We start from the raw sequence: 27446 nt of genomic DNA, 5'->3' as shown, positions 1-27446 counted from the left end.
GGGCTCGTCTTTTTCTGGCAGAAATGAATGGAGCGGTGCTCCGACATCTGACCTGGCGCGGAGATAAGTTTCCCATTCTGCCAAACCGTGCAAGTCCCAGCAATGGGACCCCCACAGATAAGTAAGCGATCACCTATTCTATGAATATTGGGACCCCTCGTTAGCCCAGCAGCTGCTGTCTGATTGCTTAGATGCCCCAGTATCTAAGCAGTTAGAATGCGGTGATCGGAGCTGGCTCCAGTCCCTGCAGTTGCGGCAGCACTCGGCTGTAAACCGCAGCTGCCACCCGCCATGTATGGAGCAGGTTCGGCTGAGGGCACCAGGGCTTATGGGGGCCGTGTGTACCCAGCTACACCTGGATCCACATCTGTAAGGACAGACGTGAGACCCCGCCACATACACCATGTCAGCTGGTACGTATTATCAGCCCATAATCCACTTCTGTCGGGATGAGGCGGCTTTCTTAGCTGCCTGGACTTTGCAGATTGCCGTCATTTATCCGGTCATCATAGAGCATAATAATCCTGCCATTACTATGTGCCGGACTCTGACCACCGCCGCCTTTGTTTTCTTTTTTTCTTTCAGTCCGAAGAGGAAGATGGTGAAGCTGAGAAAGAAGAAGAAGTGTTAAAGAAGAGCGCAGACTGGGTATCCGACTGGTCGAGTAGACCCGAAAACATCCCGCCAAAGTAAGCTGCCCGGCCGTCACGTGTACGTGCTCGGATCCGCACTGCAGTGTACATAGGTGGCGGTACTATACCACCTGACGCTGCCATATGGCGCTGCATTCTGGAGATATTCACCCATAGAAGCATGGCCGCACACGGTAACATGCTGTAGGGACCATTCGTGCCACCGTATGGCCATAGGGTCTGCTCACATCTCATTTGTGTCCTGTGAATGGACCGGGCATACTCCGACTGTATCTATAGGACCCCATAAATCCAGGAAGGGCTCGTACATGTCTACATAGATTTTGTTTAAAGAAGTTGTCGAGTTGGTGGAAATTATCTGTAGAAGGACTCAGCCATCAGTAGTGCTCGCCCCGCCAGTCCCCCGCAGCTCCCATTCTGGCGTGTAACCTGTCCCATTTTTAGACTCTGAAAATGGTTAGAAATGCCAATCCTCGACCTCAGCCTGTGATATTTTTAGGGGGAAGTGTTGAAGCTGTAGTGGCAGGGGTCCGGTGAGAATAACGGCTTATATATAGGGAGCTGAATACACACTCATACCCAACAACAGAAGAACCAAAGTCTCTGCCATTGCCCTGCAAACCACAGCCTGTCACAGGGGGACGCTTACTATAGCGCAGCAGATCCGGGCTGTCATGTAATAGGTTGTTCAATATCGCCATTGTCCTAGGCCTTGTCCTGACCTCTTTGGTGATATATATACTTTTTTTTTTTTTTTCTTTACCAGGGAGTTTCATTTCCGACACCCCAAGAGGTCTGTGTCTCTGAGTATGAGAAAGACTGGAGCCATGAAGAAAGGCGGAATTTTCTCTGCAGATTTCCTGAAAGTTTTCATCCCTTCTCTGTTCATCTCCCACGTCCTGGCCATGGGACTCGGGTATGTCTGATCTTTGAAAATGTTCTTAATGTACAATATGCTTACTGAGTACTGCATTTGCCAGATTACTGCTGAGATGGTCTCTCCCATGACTGTAGTAAGTGCTGGTGCTCTGATCTTCTTCACTATGTGTATAATTAGTGCTGGAGCTCTGATGGTCTCTTCCATGGATGTAGTAAGTGCTGGAGCTCTGATGGTCTCTTCCATGGATGTAGTAAGTGCTGGAGCTCTGATGGTCTCTTCCATGGATGTTGCAAGTGCTGGTGCTCTGACTCCACTATGTATATAGTTAATGCTGGCGGTCTTATGGTTGTTTTTTTAGCGGCGGCACTCTTATGTTCGCTGTGGATGTAGTTAATGCCTACTTCCTGGTCTCTCCTACGGTTGTAGTTAGTGCTGATGCTCTGATGGTCTCTCTTATGGATGTAGTTAGTGTTGATGCTCTGATGGTCTCTCTTATGGATGTAGTTAGTGCTGATGCTCTGATGGTCTCTCTTATGGATGTAGTTAGTGTTGATGCTCTGATGGTCTCTCTTATGGATGTAGTTAGTGCTGATGCTCTGATGGTCTCTCTTATGGAAGCAGTTAGTGCTGATGCTCTGATGGTCTCACCTGTGGATGTAGTTAGTGCTGGCGCTCTGATGGTCTCACCTGTGGATGTAGTTAGTGCTGATGCTCTGATGGTCTCTTATGGATGTAGTTAGTGCTGATGCTCTGATGGTCTCTTATGGATGTAGTTAGTACTGATGCTCTGATGGTCTCTCTTATGGATGTAGTTAGTGTTGATGCTCTGGTCTCTCTTATGGATGCAGTTAGTGCTGATGCTCTGATGGTCTCACCTGTGGATGCAGTTAGCGCTGATGCTCTGATGGTCTCTCTTATGGATATAGTTAGTGCTGATGCTCTGATGGCCTCTCTTATGGATGTAGTTAGTACTGATGCTCTGATGGTCTCTCTTATGGATGTAGTTAGTGCTGATGCTCTGATGGTCTCTCTTATGGATGTAGTTAGTGCTGATGCTCTGATGGTCTCTCTTATGGATGTAGTTAGTGCTGATGCTCTGATGGTCTCTTATGGATGTAGTTAGTGCTGATGCTCTGATGGTCTCTTATGGATGTAGTTAGCGCTGATGCTCTGATGGTCTCTCTTATGGATGTAATTAGTGCTGATGCTCTGATGGTCTCTCTTATGGATGTAGTTAGCGCTGATTCTCTGATGGTCTCTCTTATGGATGTAGTTAGTGCTGATGCTCTGATGGTCTCTCTTATGGATGTAGTTAGTGCTGATGCTCTGATGGTCTCTCTTATGGATGTAGTTAGCGCTGATGCTCTGATGGTCTCTTATGGATGTAGTTAGTGCTGATGCTCTGATGGTCTCTTATGGATGTAGTTAGTGCTGATGCTCTGATGGTCTCTCTTATGGATGTAGTTAGGGCTGATGCTCTGATGGTCTCTTATGGATGCAGTTAGTGCTGATGCTCTGATGGTCTCTCTTATGGATGTAGTTAGTGCTGATGCTCTGATGGTCTCCCCTTATGGATGTAGTTAGTGCTGATGCTCTGATGGTCTCCTCTTATGGATGCAGTTAGTGCTGATGCTCTGATGGTCTCTCTTATGGATGTAGTTAGTGCTGATGCTCTCATGGTCTCCCCTTATGGATGTAGTTAGTTCTGATGCTCTGATGGTCTCTCTTATGGATGTAGTTAGTGCTGATGCTCTGATGGTCTCTCTTATGGATGTAGTTAGTGCTGATGCTCTGATGGTCTCTCTTATGGATGTAGTTAGCGCTGATGCTCTGATGGTCTCTTATGGATGTAGTTAGTGCTGATGCTCTGATGGTCTCTCTTATGGATGTAGTTAGTGCTGATGCTCTGATGGTCTCTTATGGATGTAGTTAGTGCTGATGCTCTGATGGTCTCTTATGGATGTAGTTAGCGCTGATGCTCTGATGGTCTCTCTTATGGATGTAGTTAGTGCTGATGCTCTGATGGTCTCTCTTATGGATGTAGTTAGCGCTGATGCTCTGATGGTCTCTTATGGATGTAGTTAGTGCTGATGCTCTGATGGTCTCTCTTATGGATGTAGTTAGTGCTGATGCTCTGATGGTCTCTTATGGATGTAGTTAGTGCTGATGCTCTGATGGTCTCTTATGGATGTAGTTAGCGCTGATGCTCTGATGGTCTCTCTTATGGATGTAGTTAGCGCTGATGCTCTGATGGTCTCTCTTATGGATGTAGTTAGCGCTGATTCTCTGATGGTCTCTCTTATGGATGTAGTTAGCGCTGATGCTCTGATGGTCTCTTATGGATGTAGTTAGCGCTGATGCTCTGATGGTCTCTTATGGATGTAGTTAGTGCTGATGCTCTGATGGTCTCTTATGGATGTAGTTAGTGCTGATGCTCTGATGGTCTCTCTTATGGATGTAGTTAGGGCTGATGCTCTGATGGTCTCTTATGGATGCAGTTAGTGCTGATGCTCTGATGGTCTCTCTTATGGATGTAGTTAGTGCTGATGCTCTGATGGTCTCCCCTTATGGATGTAGTTAGTGCTGATGCTCTGATGGTCTCCTCTTATGGATGCAGTTAGTGCTGATGCTCTGATGGTCTCTCTTATGGATGTAGTTAGTGCTGATGCTCTCATGGTCTCCCCTTATGGATGTAGTTAGTGCTGATGCTCTGATGGTCTCTCTTATGGATGTAGTTAGTGCTGATGCTCTGATGGTCTCTCTTATGGATGTAGTTAGTGCTGATGCTCTGATGGTCTCTCTTATGGATGTAGTTAGCGCTGATGCTCTGATGGTCTCTTATGGATGTAGTTAGCGCTGATGCTCTGATGGTCTCCCCTTATGGATGTAGTTAGGGCTGATGCTCTGATGGTCTCTCTTATGGATGTAGTTAGCGCTGATGCTCTGATGGTCTTCCCTTATGGATGTAGTTAGGGCTGATGCTCTGATGGTCTCTCTTATGGATGTAGTTAGTGCTGATGCTCTGATGGTCTCCCCTTATGGATGCAGTTAGTGCTGATGCTCTGATGGTCTCTTATGGATGTAGTTAGTGCTGATGCTCTGATGGTGTCTCTTATGGATGTAGTTAGGGCTGATGCTCTGATGGTCTCTCTTATGGATGTAGTTAGCGCTGATGCTCTGATGGTCTTCCCTTATGGATGTAGTTAGGGCTGATGCTCTGATGGTCTCTCTTATGGATGTAGTTAGTGCTGATGCTCTGATGGTCTCCCCTTATGGATGTAGTTAGGGCTGATGCTCTGATGGTCTCTCTTATGGATGTAGTTAGCGCTGATGCTCTGATGGTCTCTTATGGATGTAGTTAGCGCTGATGCTCTGATGGTCTCACCTGTGGATGTAGTTAGTGCTGATGCTCTGATGGTCTCTCTTATGGATGTAGTTAGTGCTGATGCTCTGATGGTCTCTCTTATGGATGTAGTTAGTGCTGATGCTCTGATGGTCTCTCTTATGGATGTAGTTAGCGCTGATGCTCTGATGGTCTCTCTTATGGATGTAGTTAGCGCTGATACTCTGATGGTCTCTCTTATGGATGTAGTTAGCGCTGATGCTCTGATGGTCTCTCTTATGGATGTAGTTAGTGCTGATGCTCTGATGGTCTCTCTTATGGATGTAGTTAGCGCTGATGCTCTGATGGTCTCTCTTATGGATGCAGTTAGTGCTGATGCTCTGATGGTCTCTCTTATGGATGTAGTTAGTGCTGATGCTCTGATGGTCTCATCTGTGGATGTAGTTAGTGCTGATGCTCTGATGGTCTCTCTTATGGATGTAGTTAGTTCTGATGCTCTGATGGTCTCTCTTATGGATGTAGTTAGTGCTGATGCTCTGATGGTCTCTCTTATGGATGTAGTTAGGGCTGATGCTCTGATGGTCTCTCTTATGGATGTAGTTAGCGCTGATGCTCTGATGGTCTCTCTTATGGATATAGTTAGCGCTGATGCTCTGATGGTCTCACCTGTGGATGTAGTTAGCGCTGATGCTCTGATGGTCTCTCTTATGGATGTAGTTAGTGCTGATGCTCTGATGGTCTCTCTTATGGATGTAGTTAGTGCTGATGCTCTGATGGTCTCACCTGTGGATGTAGTTAGTGCTGATGCTCTGATGGTCTCACCTGTGGATGTAGTTAGCGCTGATGCTCTGATGGTCTCTCTTATGGATGTAGTTAGCGCTGATGCTCTGATGGTCTCTCTTATGGATGTAGTTAGGGCTGATGCTCTGATGGTCTCTTATGGATGTAGTTAGTGCTGATGCTCTGATGGTCTCTCTTATGGATGTAGTTAGTGCTGATGCTCTGATGGTCTCTCTTATGGATGTAGTTAGTGCTGATGCTCTGATGGTCTCTTATGGATGTAGTTAGTGCTGATGCTCTGATGGTCTCACCTGTGGATGTAGTTAGTGCTGATGCTCTGATGGTCTCTCTTATGGATGTAGTTAGGGCTGATGCTCTGATGGTCTCTCTTATGGATGTAGTTAGTGCTGATGCTCTGATGGTCTCTCTTATGGATGTAGTTAGTGCTGATGCTCTGATGGTCTCTTATGGATGTAGTTAGGGCTGATGCTCTGATGGTCTCTCTTATGGATGTAGTTAGTGCTGATGCTCTGATGGTCTCTCTTATGGATGTAGTTAGTGCTGATGCTCTGATGGTCTCACCTGTGGATGTAGTTAGTGCTGATGCTCTGATGGTCTCTCTTATGGATGTAGTTAGGGCTGATGCTCTGATGGTCTCTCTTATGGATGTAGTTAGCGCTGATGCTCTGATGGTGTCTCTTATGGATGTAGTTAGCGCTGATGCTCTGATGGTCTCACCTGTGGATGTAGTTAGCGCTGATGCTCTGATGGTCTCTCTTATGGATGTAGTTAGGGCTGATGCTCTGATGGTCTCTCTTATGGATGTAGTTAGTGCTGATGCTCTGATGGTCTCTCTTATGGATGTAGTTAGTGCTGATGCTCTGATGGTCTCACCTGTGGATGTAGTTAGTGCTGATGCTCTGATGGTCTCACCTGTGGATGTAGTTAGCGCTGATGCTCTGATGGTCTCTCTTATGGATGTAGTTAGCGCTGATGCTCTGATGGTCTCTCTTATGGATGTAGTTAGGGCTGATGCTCTGATGGTCTCTTATGGATGTAGTTAGTGCTGATGCTCTGATGGTCTCTCTTATGGATGTAGTTAGTGCTGATGCTCTGATGGTCTCTTATGGATGTAGTTAGTGCTGATGCTCTGATGGTCTCTTATGGATGTAGTTAGCGCTGATGCTCTGATGGTCTCACCTGTGGATGTAGTTAGTGCTGATGCTCTGATGGTCTCTCTTATGGATGTAGTTAGTGCTGATGCTCTGATGGTCTCTCTTATGGATGTAGTTAGCGCTGATGCTCTGATGGTCTCTCTTATGGATGTAGTTAGCGCTGATACTCTGATGGTCTCTCTTATGGATGTAGTTAGCGCTGATGCTCTGATGGTCTCTCTTATGGATGTAGTTAGTGCTGATGCTCTGATGGTCTCTCTTATGGATGTAGTTAGCGCTGATGCTCTGATGGTCTCTCTTATGGATGCAGTTAGTGCTGATGCTCTGATGGTCTCTCTTATGGATGTAGTTAGTGCTGATGCTCTGATGGTCTCTCTTATGGATGTAGTTAGGGCTGATGCTCTGATGGTCTCTCTTATGGATGTAGTTAGGGCTGATGCTCTGATGGTCTCATCTGTGGATGTAGTTAGTGCTGATGCTCTGATGGTCTCTCTTATGGATGTAGTTAGTGCTGATGCTCTGATGGTCTCTCTTATGGATGTAGTTAGGGCTGATGCTCTGATGGTCTCTCTTATGGATGTAGTTAGCGCTGATGCTCTGATGGTCTCTCTTATGGATATAGTTAGCGCTGATGCTCTGATGGTCTCACCTGTGGATGTAGTTAGCGCTGATGCTCTGATGGTCTCTCTTATGGATGTAGTTAGTGCTGATGCTCTGATGGTCTCTCTTATGGATGTAGTTAGTGCTGATGCTCTGATGGTCTCACCTGTGGATGTAGTTAGTGCTGATGCTCTGATGGTCTCACCTGTGGATGTAGTTAGCGCTGATGCTCTTATGGTCTCTCTTATGGATGTAGTTAGCGCTGATGCTCTGATGGTCTCTCTTATGGATGTAGTTAGGGCTGATGCTCTGATGGTCTCTTATGGATGTAGTTAGTGCTGATGCTCTGATGGTCTCTCTTATGGATGTAGTTAGTGCTGATGCTCTGATGGTCTCTCTTATGGATGTAGTTAGTGCTGATGCTCTGATGGTCTCTCTTATGGATATAGTTAGTGCTGATGCTCTGATGGTCTCTTATGGATGTAGTTAGTGCTGATGCTCTGATGGTCTCACCTGTGGATGTAGTTAGTGCTGATGCTCTGATGGTCTCTCTTATGGATGTAGTTAGGGCTGATGCTCTGATGGTCTCTCTTATGGATGTAGTTAGTGCTGATGCTCTGATGGTCTCTCTTATGGATGTAGTTAGTGCTGATGCTCTGATGGTCTCTTATGGATGTAGTTAGGGCTGATGCTCTGATGGTCTCTCTTATGGATGTAGTTAGTGCTGATGCTCTGATGGTCTCTCTTATGGATGTAGTTAGTGCTGATGCTCTGATGGTCTCACCTGTGGATGTAGTTAGTGCTGATGCTCTGATGGTCTCTCTTATGGATGTAGTTAGGGCTGATGCTCTGATGGTCTCTCTTATGGATGTAGTTAGCGCTGATGCTCTGATGGTGTCTCTTATGGATGTAGTTAGCGCTGATGCTCTGATGGTCTCACCTGTGGATGTAGTTAGCGCTGATGCTCTGATGGTCTCTCTTATGGATGTAGTTAGGGCTGATGCTCTGATGGTCTCTCTTATGGATGTAGTTAGTGCTGATGCTCTGATGGTCTCTCTTATGGATGTAGTTAGTGCTGATGCTCTGATGGTCTCACCTGTGGATGTAGTTAGTGCTGATGCTCTGATGGTCTCACCTGTGGATGTAGTTAGCGCTGATGCTCTGATGGTCTCTCTTATGGATGTAGTTAGCGCTGATGCTCTGATGGTCTCTCTTATGGATGTAGTTAGGGCTGATGCTCTGATGGTCTCTTATGGATGTAGTTAGTGCTGATGCTCTGATGGTCTCTCTTATGGATGTAGTTAGTGCTGATGCTCTGATGGTCTCTTATGGATGTAGTTAGTGCTGATGCTCTGATGGTCTCTCTTATGGATGTAGTTAGCGCTGTTGCTCTGATGGTCTCTCTTATGGATGTAGTTAGCGCTGATGCTCTGATGGTCTCTCTTATGGATGTAGTTAGTGCTGATGCTCTGATGGTCTCTCTTATGGATGTAGTTAGTGCTGATGCTCTGATGGTCTCTCTTATGGATGTAGTTAGTGCTGATGCTCTGATGGTCTCACCTGTGGATGCAGTTAGTGCTGGCGCTCTGATGGTCTCCCCTTATGGATGTACAGTGCCGGCAAAAAAAATCTTTACACTTGCGCAGCAAAAAAAAACTTTACATGTAAAATCCACATCATAATTTCACTTTTTAGTACACAATGGGGGACATAATAAAAAACTGTCTAATATTAAAGCTGGCTTTGTTGCAAATATCAACCAATCAACGCTCAGTTTTCACTTCTCTGGTTAAGCGAAAGCTGCACTCTGATTGGTTGTTATGTGCAGCCCAGCCAGTTTTGCTATTAGGCAGTCTTTCATTATCTCCCTCAGTTTTTTATTATCTCCCACAATGGGTCGAAAGAAGCTTAACCCCTCTGTGACCTTAGACGTACTATCCCGTCGAGGTGCCCTGGGCTTATCTGACCCTGGACGGGATAGTACGTCATAGCGATCGGCAGCGCTCACGGGGGGAGCGCCGCCGATCGCGGCCGGGTGTCAGCTGCTTATCGCAGCTGACATCCGGCACTATGTGCCAGGAGCGGTCACGGACCGCCCCCGGCACATTAACTCCTGGCACACCGCGATCAAACATGATCGCGATGTGCCGGCGGTGCAGGGAAGCACCGCGCAGGGAGGGGGCTCCCTGCGGGCTTCCCTGAGCCCCCCGCAGCAACGCGATGTGATCGCGTTGCTGCGGGGGTCTTACCTCCCTCCCTGCCTGCTCGAGCCCCGGATCCAAGATGGCCGCGGATCCGGGTCCTGCAGGGAGGGAGGTGGCTTCACAGAGCCTGCTCAGAGCAGGCACTGTGAAGCCTGCAGCGCTGCTAGTCAGATCAGTGATCTGACAGAGTGCTGTGCACACTCAGATCACCGATCTGTGATGTCCCCCCCTGGGACAAAGTAAAAAAGTTAAAAAAAAAATTTCCAAATGTGTAAAAAAATAAAAATAAAAAAAAAAATTCCAAAATAATGAAAAAAATATATATATTATTCCCATAAATACATTTCTTCATCTAAATAAAAAAAAAACCCAATAAAAGTACACATATTTAGTATCGCCGCGTCCGTAACGACCCGACCTATAAAACTGTCCCACTAGTTAACCCCTTCAGTAAACACCGTAAGAAAAAAAAAAAAAAAAAATGAGGCAAAAAACAACGCTTTATACCGCCGAACAAAAAGTGGAATAACACGCGATCAAAAGGACAGATATAAATAACCATGGTACTGCTGAAAGCGTCATCTTGTCCCACAAAAAACGAGCCGCCATACAGCATCATCAGCAAAAAAATAAAAAAGTTATAGTCCTGAGAATAAAGCGATGCAAAAATAATTATTTTTTCTGTAAAATAGTTTTTATTGTATAAAAGCGCCAAACCATAAAAAAATGATATAAATGAGGTATCGCTGTAATCCTACTGACCCGAAGAATAAAACTGCTTTATCAATTTTACCAAACGCGGAACGGTATAAACGCCTCCCCCAATAGAAATTCATGAATAGCTGGTTTTTGGTCATTCTTCCTCACAAAAATCGGAATAAAAAGCGATCAAAAAATGTCACGTGCCCGAAAATGTTTTCAATAAAAACGGCAACTCGTCCCGCAAAAAGCAAGACCTCACATGACTCTGTGGACCAAAATATGGAAAAATTATAGCTCTCAAAATGTGGTATTGCAAAAAATATTTTTTGCAATAAAAAGCGTCTTTCAGTGTGTGACGGCTGCCAATCATAAAAATCCGCTAAAAAACTCGCTATAAAAGTAAATCAAACCCCCCTTCATCACCCCCTTAGTTAGGGAAAAATAAAAAAAAATGTATTTATTTCCATTTTCCCATTAGGGCTAGGGTTAGGATTAGGGCTAGGGTTAGGGCTAGGGCTAGGGTTAGGGCTAGGGTTAGGGCTAGGGTTAGGGCTAGGGTTAGGGTTAGGGCTAGGGTTAGGGCTAGGGTTAGGGCTAGGGTTAGGGCTAGGGTTAGGGTTAGGGCTAGGGTTAGGGCTAGGGCTAGGGTTAGGGCTAGGGTTAGGGTTGGGGCTAAAGTTAGGGTTAGGGTTTAGATTACATTTACAGTTGGGAATAGGGTTGGGATTAGGGTTAGGTGTGTGTCAGGGTTAGAGGTGTGGTTAGGGTTACTGTTGGGATTAGGGTTAGGGGTGTGTTTAGATTAGGGTTTCAGTTATAATTGGGGGGGTTTCCACTGTTTCGGCACATCAGGGGCTCTCCAAACACGACATGGCGTCCGATCTCAATTCCAGCCAATTCTGCGTTGAAAAAGTAAAACAGTGCTCCTTCCCTTCCGAGCTCTCCTGTGTGCCCAAACAGGGGTTTACCCTCACATATGGGGTATCAGCGTACTCAGGACAAATTGGACAACAACTTTTGTGGACCAATTTCTCCTGTTACCCTTGGGAAAATACAAAACTGGGGGCTAAAAAATAATTTTTGTGGGAAAACAAAAACATTTTTTATTTTCACGGCTCTGCGTTATAAACTGTAGTGAAACACTTGGGGGTTCAAAGTTCTCACAACACATCTAGATAAGTTCATTGAGAGGTCTAGTTTCCAATATGGGGTCACTTGTGGGGGGTTTCTACTGTTTAGGTACATTAGGGGCTCTGCAAACGCAATGTGACGCCTGCAGACCAATCCATCAAAGTCTGCATTCCAAATGATGCTCCTTCCCTTCCGAGCCCTCCCATGCGCCCAAACGGTGGTTCTCCCCCACATATCGGGTATCAGCGTACTCAGGACAAATTGGACAACAACATTTAGGGTCCAATTTCTCCTGCTAACTTTGGAAAAATACAAAACTGGGGGCTAAAATATAATTTTTGTGGAAAAAAAATATTTTTTATTTGCACGGCTCTGCGTTATAAACTGTAGTGAAATACTTGGGAGTTCAAAGCTCTCACAACACATCAAGATGAGTTCCTTAGGGGGTCTACTTTCCAAAATGGTGTCACTTGTGGGCGGTTTCAATGTTTAGGCACATCAGTGGCTCTCCAAACGCAACATGGCGTCCCATCTCAATTTCTGTCAATTTTGCATTGAAAAGTCAAACGGCGCTCCTTCCCTTCCGAGCTCTCCCATGCGCCCAAACAGTGGTTTACTGCCACATATGGGGTATCGGTGTACTCAGGACAAATTGGACAACAACTTTTGGGGTCCATTTTCTCCTGTTACCCTTGGTAAAATATAACAAATTGGAGCTGAAGTAAATTTTTTTATGAAAAAAAGTTAAATGTTCATTTTTATTTAAACATTCCAAAATTCCTGTGAAACACCTAAACACCTAAACTTCTTGAATGTGGTTTTGAGCACCTTAAGGGGGGCAGTTTTTAGAATGGTGTCACACTTAGGTATTTTCTATCATATAGACCCCTCAAAATGACTTCAAATGAGATGTGGTCCCTAAAAAAAAATGGTGTTGTAAAAATGAGAAATTGCTGGTCAACTTTTAACCCTTATAACTCCCTAACAAAAAAAAAATGTGGTTCCAAAATTATGCTGATGTAAAGTAGAAATGTGGGAAATGTTACTTATTAAGTATTTTGTGTGACATATCTCTGTGATTTAATTGCATAAAAATTCAAAGTTTGAAAATTGCGAAATTTTCAAAATTTTCGCCAAATTTCCGTTTTTTTCACAAATAAACGCAGGTACTATCAAAGAAATTTTACCACTATCATGAAGTACAATATGTCACGAGAAAACAATGTCAGAATCAGCGGGATCCGTTGAAGCGTTCCAGAGTTATAACCTCATAAAGGGACAGTGGTCAGAATTGTAAAAATTGGCCCGGTCATTAACGTGCAAACCAGCCTTGGGGGTAAAGGGGTTAAAATGGAAGAGAAATCCCGTGCCTTGACTCTGCTCGAGAAGGGGGATTCAGTGATTGCTGTAGCTAGAGATCTGGGAGTGTCAAGAGAAGCAATTTATCAACTGTTAATTAACAACTTATCAACAAATTATCAACTTAGTTGATAAATTGCTTCTCTTGACACTCCCAGATCTCTAGCTACAGCAATCACCGAATCCCCCTTCTCGAGCAGAGTCAAGGCACGGGATTTCTCTTCCATTTTAAGCTTCTTTCGACCCATTGTGGGAGATAATAAAAGACTGCCTAATAGCAAAACTGGCTGGGCTGCACATAACAACCAATCAGAGTGCAGCTTTCGCTTTACCAGAGAAGTGAAAACTGAGTGTTGATTGGTTGATATTTGCAACAAAGCCAGCTTTAATATGAGACAGTTTTTTATTATCTCCCCCATTGTGTACACTTTTAAAAAGTGAAATTATGATGTGGATTTTATATGTAAAGTTTTTTTTTTTTTTTTGCTGCGCAAGTGTAAAGATTTTTTTTGCCGGCACTGTAGATAGTACCAGTGCTCACTGGTTCCACTTACTAAATCTCCTCTAACACTTCTATCTGGGGAGCACTTCCCTAAAGACGCCGTACTGGTTTGCTCCCCCAAAGGACCTTTTTATAGGCAGTACACAATGAGTAAGCGTTCTTTACGTAAAGCTGCAGTTATTCAGTGGCAACATTCAAAAATGGGTGGTCTCTAACTATAGCTCCCCTAGGTGCAGAATGACCCGCACGGGCCGGGAGCTGCTCGGATCCAGCCCTTAAACAATAGGAAGCTCCGAGCTCAAGAAAATCTCCCAGATTGAGTCCTAATATTGATCCCTAGACAATGTATAGCTTCAGCCTGTACAAGATGTGGAAAAAGTATCCAAAAAATGTTTTTGTTTTTTAACTGTTCTCATTCCAAATAATTCTGCTTTATTCTCTGTGGAGACAGAAAGCAAATTTTTACTTTGGTTGTACGGTATGTAGATTTTCTAAAAAGTTATAGAAATCTTGCAATATTCCCACTGGCCGCTAAGCCTAGTAATACTGTACATGCACACTGCCTTCTCTGTACATAGGACTTTTCACTATTCTCATTGTGAACACAGACTGGATTACAATGACAGGTCTATAAACACCCCTACATATCTACTATATACCGTATATACTTGAGTATAAGCCGACCCGAGTATAAGCCGATCCCCCTAATTTTGCCACAAAAAACTGGGAAAACTTATTGACTCGAGTATAAGCCTAGGGTGGGAAATGCAGCAGCTACCGGTGAATTTCAAAAATAAAAATAGATGCTCCATATCGTTCATTATGGCCCCACAGATGCTCCATATAAAGCTGTGCCCCATATAATGCTCTGCACCGTTCATTATGGCCCCATAGATGCTCCATAGAAAGCTGTGCCCCATATATAATGCTCTGCACCGTTCATTATGACCCCATAGATGCTCCATATAAAGCTGTGCCATATATAATGCTCTGCACCATTCATTATGACCCCATAGATGCTCCATATAAAGCTGTGCCATATATAATGCTCTGCACTGTTCATTATGACCCCATAGATGCTCCATATAAAGCTGTGCCCCATATATAATGCTCTGCACCGTTCATTATGGCCCCATAGATGCTCCATAGAAAGCTGTGCCCCATATAATGCTCTGCACCGTTCATTATGGCCCCATAGATGCTCCATAGAAAGCTGTGCCCCATATAGAATGCTCTGCACCGTTCATTATGGCCCCATAGATATTCCATATAAAGCTGTGCCATATAGAATGTTCTGCACCGTTCATTATGGCCCCATAGATGCTCCATATAAAGCTGTGCCATATAGAATGCTCTGCACCGTTCATTATGGCCCCATAGATGCTCCATAGAAATCTGTGCCATATATAATGCTGCTGCTGCAATAAAAAAAAAAATCACATACTCAACTCTCTTCGCTCAGGACGCCGGCACTTTCAATATTTACCTGCTCCTCGTGCGGCTCCGTCTCCAGATCTGACGCTCAGCAGAGGGCGCGCACTGACTATGTCACCGCGCCCTCTGACCTGAGCGTCACTGCCAGAGGACGCTGGAGACGGGGCCGCACCGAAACGAGGAGCAGGTAAATATCGCGCAGCGCTCCCCTCCCCGTATACTTACCTGCTCCCGGCGCGGTCCCTGCAGTCCCTGCTTCTCCCGGCGCTGCATCTTCTTCCTGTATTGAGCGGTCACAGTTACCGCTCATTTTCAGTCATGAATATGCGGCTCCACCTCTATGGGAGGTGGAGCCGCATATTCATTTCTGTAATGAGCGGTACCATGTGATCGCTCAATACAGGAAAAAGATGCAGCGCTGGAAGAAGCAGGGACTGCAGGGACCGCGCCGGGAGCAGGTAAGTATAACTAGACAGCCCCCGCTCCCCCTCCCCTGCCGAACCCCGGCTATGACTCGAGTATGAGCCGAGAGGGGGACTTTCAGCCCAAAAAATGGGCTGAAAATCTCGGCTTATACTCGAGTATATACGGTAATTGTCTAAGGGTCACTTCCGTCTGTCTTTCTGTCTGTCTGTCACGGATATTCATTGGCCGCGGCCTCTGTCTGTCAAGGAAATCCAAGTCGCTGATTGGTCGCGGCAAAACAGCCACGACCAATCAGCGACGGGCACAGTCCGGAAGAAAATGGCCGCTCCTTCCTCCCCGCAGTCACTGCCCGGCGCCCGCATACTCCCCTCCACTCACCGCTAACACAGAACTAATGCCGGCGGTAACAGTAACATTTTACTATTGACGCTGCCTATGCGGCATCAATAGTAAAAAGATCTAATGTTAAAAATAATAAAAAAACAAAAAACCTGCTATACTCACCCTCCGTTGTCCGCAGAGCCGGCCGCCATCTTCCGTTCCCGGCGATGCATTGCGAAATTACCCAGTAGACTTAGCAGCCTCGCGAGACCGCTAAGTCTTCTGGGTAATTTCGCAATGCATCCTGGGAACGGAAGATGGCGGCAGCCGTGCGCCCATCGCCACAGCGCCGTTGGATCCCAGGGGGTGAGTATATAACTTTTTTTTTTTTTAACAGGGATATGTGCTCACACTGCTAAATACTGCATGGGCTACATGGCTGCTATATACTACGTGGGCAGTACTATATACTACATGGCTGCTATATACTACGTGGGCAGCACTATATACTACATGGCTGCTATATACTACGTGGGCAGTACTATATACTACATGGCTGCTATATACTACGTGGGCAGTACTATATACTACATGGCTGCTATATACTACGTGGGCAGTACTATATACTACATGGCTGCTATGTACTACGTGGGCAGTACTATATACTACATGGCTGCTATGTACTACGTGGGCAGTACTATATACTACATGGCTGCTATGTACTACGTGGGCAGTACTATATACTACATGGCTGCTATGTACTACGTGGGCAGTACTATATACTACATGGCTGCTATGTACTACGTGGGCAGTACTATATACTACATGGCTGCTATGTACTACGTGGGCAGTACTATATACTACATGGCTGCTATGTACTACGTGGGCAGTACTATATACTACATGGCTGCTATGTACTACGTGGGCAGTACTATATACTACATGGCTGCTATATACTACGTGGGCAGTACTATATACTACATGGCTGCTATATACTACGTGGGCAGTACTATAATATGTATGTATATAGCAGCCACATACTATATAGCACAGGCCACGTACTATTTGTATGCTATATACTACATGGTCCTATATACTACATGGCCTGTGCTATATAGTATGTGGCTGCTATATACATACATATTCTAGAATACCCGATGCGTTAGAATCGGGCCACCATCTAGTATATTAGATAACACGGGATCCACCATTCACAACAGATGATATCACAGCTCACCTCCTCCTCCTGTACAATGACTGATAACATCTCTATACACAGTAGATAAGACAGAATTCACAATAGGAGTCTAACATTAGCCTAGTGGCCAGTGTGAAAAGTGCACGATTTCTTCTTTATTTTATATAGAAAATATTTGTTTTGTTTTTTCCATATCCCATACATTTAACATAAAATCCCAATTTAAATGGAATGGGTCATTGGAACGAGAGCTGTTGGATAATCACTCTTTGCATGCCATTATAAGAGGGGCTGACTTTGCCGGGTGTCCTCGCTGATGTGTGTTTGTCATTGCAGTATCTATATTGGGAAAAGACTGACCCTCCCATCCGCCAGCTCTTATTGACGGAGCATGATCCGGAATCGACCCCTCGACCCAGTGAAGGTGTGTTCCTGTCACATTTGTGCATTTTGAACTTTGCACCATGTTAAGCATGACTCAAAGCACCCTCTTCTCGTCACCCATCTTACAAACCTGGGAGCCCTTTACTTACAACCTTTTGGGGGGGTTTCGGAGCAGCGATCTCTTAATGTGAAGAACCCAAATCAACAGCTCATCTCTCGATCCTTCACTTGAGACCCCTCTCCCGGGAGAAGAAGTGTCTGACTGGCTCAGAACAGACGTTTTTTCTTTGTGGACCACCCATGAAAGCAATGAAACCCTACAGTGGGCCCCAGTGCAAACAACACGAGTCCCAGATATTTAACTTGATCACAATTTAGCCTTCTGGTGAGAGCACCCAAAAAAATAAAAACACCTTCACACCAAGCGACAGGAAAGTTGTCTTCGGACCTGTCCTCCCAGAAGCCAAACAACCCTTCCCCAGGGTTTCGTCTACAGTTCTGTTTGGATTGCATGACTTCACTCCCTTAAGAAATGGCGAATTTTGGGAATTTTGGATTTGGCCTGTTTCGATCTCCACTCAGAACTACCACAGAATAATGCTTACACAAAATGGGGACTTGAGACTTTTTAAAACATTTTTGGGGAAAGGTTGAAGTAAATTATGCAGCCTGCTGACTCCAAGTAGAAGGAGATCCCAGAAGGAACTATCCGGATGGTCATCTCATAGATACTGTTCTCTCTGGAGACGAAACACCCATATGTATGAGTATTTAGTCTGTAGAAATACTAACCACCGAACCTGGTCACATTCTAAAAGCTTTTTACTGCTCTGCCCCAATTAGTACAGTCAGATCCCAGCCGTGCCCCTTCGTAATGTCATCAGTCTCACCACTGTACCTTGTTGTGACCTGATTCTTCCCCCTCCGGGACAGTGAATTTTTTCTTACTCTTCTCCCTATTTTTACGTCTTTGTTGTTTTCCTCTTTTTATCACGTAAAATGTGAATTATTATTGCTTTGGAGATATTGCAGATCCTGCGCGGATGTTTTCCGTGTCCCCGACGTTGCGTCGTAGTTCCATACGTGATCGCAAGACAATGCGGACATCTGTGGTGGACTGAAAGAAGGAAGACGAGATCAACAACTGCGACAGACGAGTCCGTCTTGTGACGTGAAGCAACCGTAGAGTGGAGGATCATTGACTGCGTATTACAAGGCGAGCTCTGCAGCCTTCATGTCATGGATTGTAATTACTAAGGTCATTTCTGTAATACAGTGATATATGCAAGTGAAGACAAGTGGCCAATGTAGCAAATGCAGGAGATGCGCTGCCGTAGCGGAGCACTGGGTCTTCTGTAAACGATAGACAAGCGGATATCGGCCCTTTTCTCCTGCTGCCCGGATTCTTTGGTTGGCAGAGGTGCTGATAATCAATGTCTAGGCAAATCGGACAAGTACATTTTGTCCTGTCCAATCTTCTTCATTTAGTAAAGGCCTTTAGGGGTGAGATCCCTCTTTTACACAGGCTCCCTTTAAACTGTAGTATCTGTATGATGGTCTATCTAGACAGAACCGGGGGAACAGCTTTGCTCATAATCCCATGATAACCACCAATGCGTCTTTTTATTGTGGTCCATGTAGAATTAACTCCAGACTGGTGTCCCACACTAATCTAAAGCAGGGGCTCAAGTGTCTAACCATAGCCAATCCTTAAAGGGGGTTGTCCAGGATTAGAAAAAGATTGCCATTTTCACCCCTGACAATGGGTTCTGTCTGGTGTTGCAACTTTACTCCATTAGAAGTGAATGGCGGTGAGGTGCAATACCATGCATGACCCATGGTCAGGGGTGGCGCTGCTTCTGAAGGAAAGCAGCAGTGTTTTAGTATCTGAGATCTGGAGCGAGACAACAGCATGACCCTATCAATCAGGGATGGATGGACCTCTGTAGTTGGCCTTGAGGATTTAGGTATGATCACCCCCCCCCCCCCCCCCAGGCTTATTTAAAAGTCAGCAAAAAAAATAAAGGACAATTTAATATAAAATATATTTTCTTGTGCAAAAATTATGTAAAAAACAAGAAGCCTCCACCTATTAGGTGGTCACACAAGATTCATAATTTTTGTCTTGTGGTATTTGTTGAGGGTTTTTTTTTCCCTCAAATTTTTCAAATAAATGCACTAAGTCCCTGAATTTTGCTTTAAAAAAAGGGCTTTTTATTTTTGCCTTTTTAAACTTTTTTTGTGCTAAAAAGAAACCAAGCAGGAAAGCTCCTAAAATAGACTTTAAAAAGGGTGCAAAATGAAAAAATAAGATGAAAATGACAAAAAAATGTGAAAAACGAAATGCAGAAACGAATGAAGCGCCTTTAGAGGCCGATTTCATTAAGTTGGTGTTTTGGAGTAAGATGCGCCAAATTCATTAAGAGGTAAATGCCGCTTTATCAGGCTCCTCTTACAATTGGCCAGCACCTCCGTAAGATATGTTACTCCAGTCGGTGACTGGAGTAGATTTATGGCAAAATTTATGCTTTTGAAGGTGGAGTAAATTTTGGAAGAATTTGCCGGGAGGTCTTCTCCGTGCCCCGTCCCGCTCTTAGTTGAAGCTGACCAGGACTGCTGTAAAATTTTTGTGACGTTTTAAGGAAATTGCTCTAAGCATTGGGCACCTAAATGTTTTTTATTCAGTGGAATACATTAAAATCCTGAAAAGTTAAAAATATATTTTTCCCCAATATTCACATTGAAAAAAAGCTATTTTTAAAGTTCTTTAAATGGTCCCCCCTTGGCCCCCCCAAAAAATGCCAAAAATATATAAACAAGCCCTCCATGAATTCAGCAAAATAACAAAATTTAGTGCTTCATTAACACCCAAACAACCTTAATTGGTGGTTACCTTTATTTGAGGTTAGAAGAAGCGAGTTCCCCCCTTTGAAGCAGAGTCAGAGCTACAGGGCAGTGTCATGTGACTCATCTGGGCTCTCCTCATTGGACAAAAGGGCTCGGGAAGGGGAGGAGCATATACAGGAAGTAATTTTCCTGCCCCCTAATGAGCACTGCAGGTACTTTATTATTAGGGCGGGGCCTGTGCCGTGGTCCCAGCATACTTCCTAACCTACATGGTGACCTGAAGACGCCCGGTCATAAAACTCTGTAAATGACATTAAAGCGTAACCCTTTTTCACTGTATTGGGTGTGCCCCGGCGCCCGCCCGGTGCCCAGGTCTACCATCCAGTGTTATATTTATACATACACAGATGCACACATGTTTACAGGACAGACGGAAATGGTAATGGCTGCCGTGAGTGTGCGCTCTGCCGTCAGCAGAGCCTTGGAGTGCCGCGTTTGCCCCCCACCACCTCCAAGACCCCGTAATCAGGGGCGACAGAGAGATGGGAGCCATCTGGATTTATATCTTCATCTAAATCCGAGCACCTGATGCTTACGACCTGCAGGGGGCGGCCACGTAGGAGGCCGCACTTACATGAAGGAGAAGGCTTTCTGTCCAATCTCGACGGAGCGCTTCGGTGATGTCACTGGCTCCTCCCACAAGATGGCCGTCTCCTTGTCGCGTGATCATCTCGCGTTCTCTCTAGGCGAATACTACAGAGATCAATCTTTTTAAGAGTTTCCAGGGAAATGCCTAAATTGTAGCTGTACTCATTTTGTACCATTAAAGCTCTCACTATATCCTTGTGTCTGCATCTCGTTATTTATTGCTGAGAAATAATAAAATATCATTTTTGGGGGGTACTAGGACCACCCCTGCCCACTTGCCCTTTTAGAACCATTGCTTGGGATCCCCCTGTATGTGTGTGTCTCCTGGTTTGGAGGACTCGGCACAACCCTGTATGACACCATGACCATTCCGTAGAATGGGCCGTACGCAATACCGTATCTCCCCTGTAGTGGCCACTGCAGGAGAAATGTGCAGTTACCGCCAGTCATCGCGAATCGAGTGCGATCAGGCAATCGGACAGGACAAAGCCTATAAAATTATTCTAGGTTTAGTTTTCAAGGGAATCTGTCACTAGGTGTTTGCTCCCCCATCTGAGAGCAGCGTGATGTAAGGGCAAAGACCCTGATTCCAGTGATGTGTCACTTACTGAGCTACTGGCTGCAGTTGTGATAAAATCCCTGTTTTCTCTGCTGCAGATCTAGCAGTTCTCTGAATGCTGAGCTGTATATAACCCCGCCCACACAACTGATTGGCTGCTTCTTGCCTATACACAGTGTACACAGAAAGTAGCCAGTCAGTGGTGATGGTTATGCAGAGCTCATGAATATGGAGGACTACATGGCAGCAAGTTTACTAGTCCTCTAGAGATAATCTCCTGCTGATAAAACTGATATTATCAAAACCACAGCAATCAGCCCAGTAAGTGACATATTGCTGGAATCCGGGTCTCTGTATTACGCTGCTGTCAGATTAGGTGGCAAAATCCTGATAATTGATTCCTTTTTAAGCTTTTTTGTTTTGTTTTTTTACATTGAGGAAACTGTAAGTAATTAAATATGTATTAGTGACACTTTGAGTTCAGCGCCGGAGCTTTAGTGCCAGGGATCAGCCGACAGTCTGTGTATGGGGGGCGCCCAACTGTCCCCCCACAGAGCATGGTCTGGGAGAGAAGGATCCATCCGGATTGACTTCCAATCCCTGGTCCTTTTCTTCTCCAGATAAGTCACCGGCAGATGATTCCGGCACGTCTTTCTTGGAGCACAGGAACGCCAGGCATTCCTTTTGTATGGGATTGTCGGGGGAGGCAGCTACCTAATGTGTATGGGGGACTTTTGGTATGCCAGCAATATTTTCAAGGGATTTTCCAGTTTCAGAAACCACCTTCCCACCGTCTGCAGCTTGTTTAAAAAAACAAACTTTCTACTCACCCTCCTCAGGTCCAGCTCTGAGTCTCCACCGCTGTTCCCAGTATCTGCTATTGGCTGCAGCGCTGATGTCACTTTGATCTGGCAGCATTCGCAGCGGAGACTGTGCTGGACCCAGGGAGGGCGAGTAAAGAACAGGTTGTTGTTGTCCTACTCCTTCCTCCTCCTCTTTGTTCTTTATCCTCCTCCTGCCTCTTTCTCCTTCTTCCTTCTCCTTCCCCCTCCTCCTCCTCCTGCTTCTGCCTTCTTTCTCCTGCTTCTCCTTCCCCTTCCTCTTTCTCCTTCCTCCTGCTTCTTCCTTCTTCCCCCTCCTCCTCTTTCTCCTTCCTCCTCCTCTTTCTCCTCCTGCTTTTCCTTCCCCTTCCTCCTGCTTTTCCTTCCCCGTCCTCCTGCTTCTGCCTTCTTCCCCCTCTTCCTCCTGCTTCTGCCTTCTTCCCCCTCTTCCTCCTGCTTCTGCCTTCTTCCTCCTCTTTCTCCTTCCTCCTCTTTCTCCTTCCTGCTTCTGCCTTCTTTCCCCCTATTCCTCCTTTCTCCTTCCTCCTGCTTCTGCCTTCTTTCCCCTCTTCCTCCTGCTTCAGCCTTCTTCCCCCTCTTCCTCCTCTTTCCCCTTCCTCCTGCTTCTACCTTCCCCTCCTCCTCCTCTTTCTCCTTCCTCCTGCTTCTTCCCCCTCCTCCTCTTTCTCCTTCCTCCTCCTCTTTCTCCTCCTGCTTTTCCTTCCCCTTCCTCCTGCTTTTCCTTCCCCGTCCTCCTGCTTCTGCCTTCTTCCTCCTTTCTCCTTCCTCCTCTTTCTCCTTCCTGCTTCTTCCTCCTCTTTCTCCTTCCTCCTCTTTCTCCTTCCTCCTGCTTCTACCTTCTCCTTCCCCCTCCTTTCTCCTTCCTCCTCCTCTTCTTTCTCCTTTCTTCCTCCTGTATGCGGAGGGCATCCTCATACTGTTACTGTCCGCTCTGCTTTTACCCGAGCACGTCTTATGCAGAGCTAAAATGTACAGTAAAAGTGTTATTTCCTCAGGCTAAAAATCTATCATTTTTTGGCCACGTTCACATGTTCAGCTTTTACCTCAGTATTTGTCAGTGAAAACCAGGAGAGGAACAATCTGAGGAAAAGTGTAATAGAGACACGTCACCGCTTGTGTATTTCTCACACACTCCTGGTTTTGGCTACAAATACTGAGGTAAATTACTGACCAAATACTGCGAGTGTGACGGCAGCCTAATAATGAATAATGCAGTCATGCTGACAGTAATTTTTTTATTTGAAATTACTTCCAGATTTTGGCCACAAGAGGGCGCATTAATACAATCTCCTCCATGACTCATATTTGCCAGATATTCCCTTGTAGAAATATTCAGGCTGAGAAGAGAAGATCTGCTCATCGTGTTTGATATTATCGATATGTTTTTCATGCCATTATAATAAGGATCATGAATATCACTGGGGGTCTCCTTACTGGGACCACCTGCAATCTACAGTATAGTAGAACCCAGCAGTGTTAAAAATGTTTCTTGCAGCGCCACCACAGGGAATAAAAGGCATTACACCATGCTCATTGCAATCAATGGGTAGTTCATATAATAAAGAGACATGTCCTGCTCTCTGCCCCAGCTTATTGAGAGGGGTCCTGAGTACTACACCCCCTCTGGTATCGGAGTTCACTAAGGCATTTGAAAATGGGGTGCACACTTATGCCGAGTGCTTACACCACCCTGTGCACACTTATGCAGGAGCTCCTTGCTTCTGCCTGCCGAGTGCTTACACCACCCTGTGCACACTTATGCAGGAGCTCCTTGCTTCTGCCTGCCGAGTGCTTACACCACCCTGTGCACGCTTATGCAGGAGCTCCGTGCTTCTGCCTGCCGAGTGCTTACACCACCCTGTGCACACTTATGCAGGAGCTCCTTGCTTCTGCCTGCCGAGTGCTTACACCACCTTGTGCACTCTTATGCAGTAGCTCCTTGCTTCTGCCTGCCGAGTGCTTACACCACCCTGTGCACGCTTATGCAGGAGCTCAGTGCTTCTGCCTGCCGAGTGCTTACACCACCCTGTGCACGCTTATGCAGGAGCTCAGTGCTTCTGCCTGCCGAATGCTTACACCACCCTGTGCACGCTTATGCAGGAGCACAGTGCTTCTGCCTGCCGAGTGCTTACACCACCCTGTGCACGCTTATGCAGGAGCTCAGTGCTTCTGCCTGCCGAGTGCTTACACCACCCTGTGCACGCTTATGCAGGAGCTCAGTGCTTCTGCCTGCCGAATGCTTACACCACCCTGTGCACGCTTATGCAGGAGCTCAGTGCTTCTGCCTGCCGAGTGCTTACACCACCCTGTGCACGCTTATGCAGGAGCTCAGTGCTTCTGCCTGCCGAGTGCTTACACCACCCTGTGCACGCTTATGCAGGAACTCAGTGCTTCTGCCTGCCGAGTGCTTACACCACCCTGTGCACGCTTATGCAGGAGCTCAGTGCTTCTGCCTGCCGAGTGCTTACACCACCCTGTGCACGCTTATGCAGGAGCTCCGTGCTTCTGCCTGCCGAGTGCTTACACCACGCTGTGCACGCTTATGCAGGAGCTCTTTGCTTCTGCCTGCCGAGGGTTTACACCACCTTGTGCACGCTTATGCAGGAGCTCGGTGCTTCTGCCTCCCGAGTGCTTACACCATGCTGTACGCTTATGCAGGAGCTCAGTGCTTCTGCCTGCCGAGTGCTTACACCACTCTGTGCACGCTTATGCAGGAGCTCAGTGCTTCTGCCTCCCGAGTGCTTACACCACTCTGTGTACGCTTATGCAGGAGCTCAGTGCTTCTGCCTGCCGAGTGCTTACACCACCCTGTGCACGCTTATGCAGGAGCTCCTTGCTTCTGCCTGCCGAGTGCTTACACCACCCTGTGCATGCTTATGCAGGAGCTCAGTGCTTCTGCCTGCCGAGTGCTTACACCACCCTGTGCACTCTTATGCAGGAGCTCCGTGCTTCTGCCTGCCGAGTGCTTACACCACCCTGTGCACACTTATGCAGGAGCTCCTTGCTTCTGCCTGCCGAGTGCTTACACCACCCTGTGCACTCTTATGCAGTAGCTCCTTGCTTCTGCCTGCCGAGTGCTTACACCACCCTGTGCACGCTTATGCAGGAGCACAGTGCTTCTGCCTGCCGAGTGCTTACACCACCCTGTGCACGCTTATGCAGGAGCTCAGTGCTTCTGCCTGCCGAGTGCTTACACCACCCTGTGCACGCTTATGCAGGAGCTCAGTGCTTCTGCCTGCCGAGTGCTTACACCACCCTGTGCACGCTTATGCAGGAGCTCAGTGCTTCTGCCTGCCGAGTGCTTACACCACCCTGTGCACGCTTATGCAGGAGCTCAGTGCTTCTGCCTGCCGAGTGCTTACACCACGCTGTGCACGCTTATGCAGGAGCTCTTTGCTTCTGCCTGCCGAGGGTTTACACCACCTTGTGCACGCTTATGCAGGAGCTCGGTGCTTCTGCCTCCCGAGTGCTTACACCATGCTGTACGCTTATGCAGGAGCTCAGTGCTTCTGCCTGCTGAGTGCTTACACCACTCTGTGCACGCTTATGCAGGAGCTCAGTGCTTCTGCCCCCCGAGTGCTTACAACACTCTGTGCACGCTTATGCAGGAGCTCAGTGCTTCTGCCTCCCGAGTGCTTACACCACTCTGTGTACGCTTATGCAGGAGCTCAGTGCTTCTGCCTGCCGAGTGCTTACACCACCCTGTGCACGCTTATGCAGGAGCTCAGTGCTTCTGCCTCCCGAGTGCTTAAACCATGCTGTACGCTTATGCAGGAGCTCCTTCTGCCTGCCGAGTGCTTACACCACTCTGTGCTTGCTTATGCAGGAGCTCCTTGCTTCTGCCTGCCGAGTGCTTACACCACCCTGTGCATGCTTATGCAGGAGCTCAGTGCTTCTGCCTCCCGAGTGCTTACACCATGCTGTACGCTTATGCAGGAGCTCAGTGCTAATGCCTGCCGAGTGCTTACACCACCCTGTGCATGCTTATGCAGCTCAGTGTTTCTGCCTGCCGAGTGCTTACACCACCCTGTGCATGCTTATGCAGGAGCTCAGTGCTTCTGCCTGCCGAGCGCTTAACCACCCTGTGCACGCTTATGAAGGAGCTCAGTGTTTCTGCCTGCTGTGCGCTTACACCACCCTGTGCACGCTTATGCAGGAGCTTAGTGCTTCTGCCGGCCGAGCGCTTACACCACCCTCTGCATGCTTATGCAGGGGCACAATTCGTCTGCCTGTTGACCAGCAAACTTCAGTTTTTTTGAGCAAGCAGTGAGGGCCTTGGGAACCATACCTGTAGGATGAGTAAGGAAGCTCTGTCTCCAGCCCCCTTATACAGTAGAGCCCACCAAGATCCCTGGTCGTGTGTAGTCTCTGCATCTTCAAGCCTCTGTTGATGGCTTCATCATGATCCAGATTTAGTGGAGTATAGTTGTTTTTTTTTTTTTTTTAATTCATGTTAAGCAGCCACACGGGGCATTATAGGATCATGGGGGTGTACTTTTTTCTTTTTTTTTTTTTTTTTTTGGGGGGGGGGGGGGGGGTGAATTATTACTATTTGTGTGATAATGAAAGCATTATTAACTAATTGGGCACTTGGGGAATATCGTTACTTCAGCCACTCGTGAGAGTATTAATTATAAAGGGGGCAACATTACTTTATAGGGAGCATTATTTAGGGACATTGTCCATATGGTATTTGTTTTAAAGGGCACTGCCAGCATGGTGCAATTTTTTGGGGATAATTCTGGTAATGACACCAATATTTCTGATGTATAGCGTTTAGTGCCCTTCTGCTACACTATATGTGCAGTAATGGGGACAAATGGGGAAATAACAGGCTCAGTATCGGGATATGAGGGGCAGTAATAGGGACACATACGGCAGCAGCGGCTCAGTATCGGGATATCAGGGGCAGTAATAGGGACACATACGGCAGCAGCGGCTCAGTATCGGGGTATCAGGGGCAGTAATAGGGACACATACGGCAGCAGCGGCTCAGTATCGGGGTATCAGGGGCAGTAATAGGGACACATACGGCAGCAGCGGCTCAGTATTGGGGTATCAGGTGCAGTAATAGGGACACATACGGCAGCAGCGGCTCAGTATTGGGGTATCAGGTGCAGTAATAGGGACACATACGGCAGCAGCGGCTCAGTATCGGGATATCAGGGGCAGTAATAGGGACACATACGGCAGCAGCGGCTCAGTATCGGGGTATCAGGGGCAGTAATAGGGACACATACGGCAGCAGCGGCTCAGTATCGGGGTATCAGGGACAGTAATAGGGACACATACGGCAGCAGCGGCTCAGTATCGGGGTATCAGGTGCAGTAATAGGGACACATACGGCAGCAGCGGCTCAGTATCGGGGTATCAGGTGCAATAATAGGGACACATACGGCAGCAGCGGCTCAGTATCGGGGTATCGGGTGCAGTAATAGGGACACATACGGCAGCAGCG

At 46.6% G+C, this 27446-nt stretch overlaps 2 protein-coding genes across 2 annotated transcripts in view; one reads left to right on the top strand and one right to left on the bottom strand.

The window, feature by feature from the left end:
• Nucleotides 1-20779, top strand: part of BNIP3L (BCL2 interacting protein 3 like) — a 35576-nt gene extending 14797 nt beyond the window's left edge. Inside the window, exons 4-7 of the mRNA XM_069767016.1 lie at nt 586-689; nt 1420-1569; nt 17045-17132; nt 18116-20779. Of these exons, the coding sequence (XP_069623117.1) occupies nt 586-689; nt 1420-1569; nt 17045-17093 (303 nt within the window). The 3' untranslated portion in view covers nt 17094-17132; nt 18116-20779. The remainder of the gene's footprint in view (nt 1-585; nt 690-1419; nt 1570-17044; nt 17133-18115) is intronic.
• A 1371-nt stretch (nt 20780-22150) lies between these two features.
• LOC138674661 (octapeptide-repeat protein T2-like) lies at nt 22151-22897 on the bottom strand. The gene has a single exon (XM_069762475.1). The coding sequence runs from the start codon at nt 22895-22897 to the stop codon at nt 22151-22153; it is 747 nt and encodes a 248-aa protein (XP_069618576.1).
• Nucleotides 22898-27446: the final 4549 nt, after the last annotated feature.

The sequence above is a fragment of the Ranitomeya imitator genome, chromosome 4 (assembly GCF_032444005.1).
Source record: "Ranitomeya imitator isolate aRanImi1 chromosome 4, aRanImi1.pri, whole genome shotgun sequence".
NCBI classification, from domain to species: domain Eukaryota; kingdom Metazoa; phylum Chordata; class Amphibia; order Anura; family Dendrobatidae; genus Ranitomeya; species Ranitomeya imitator.
The sequence above is the reverse complement of the archived record's forward strand: the minus strand, read 5'-3'. Positions and strand labels throughout refer to the sequence as shown.

Excerpts from the sequence above, each read along its gene's own strand:
- LOC138674661 (XM_069762475.1), bottom strand. The coding sequence starts at position 22,897 with ATGCCCTCCGCATACAGGAGGAAGAAAGGAGAAAGAAGAGGAGGAGGA.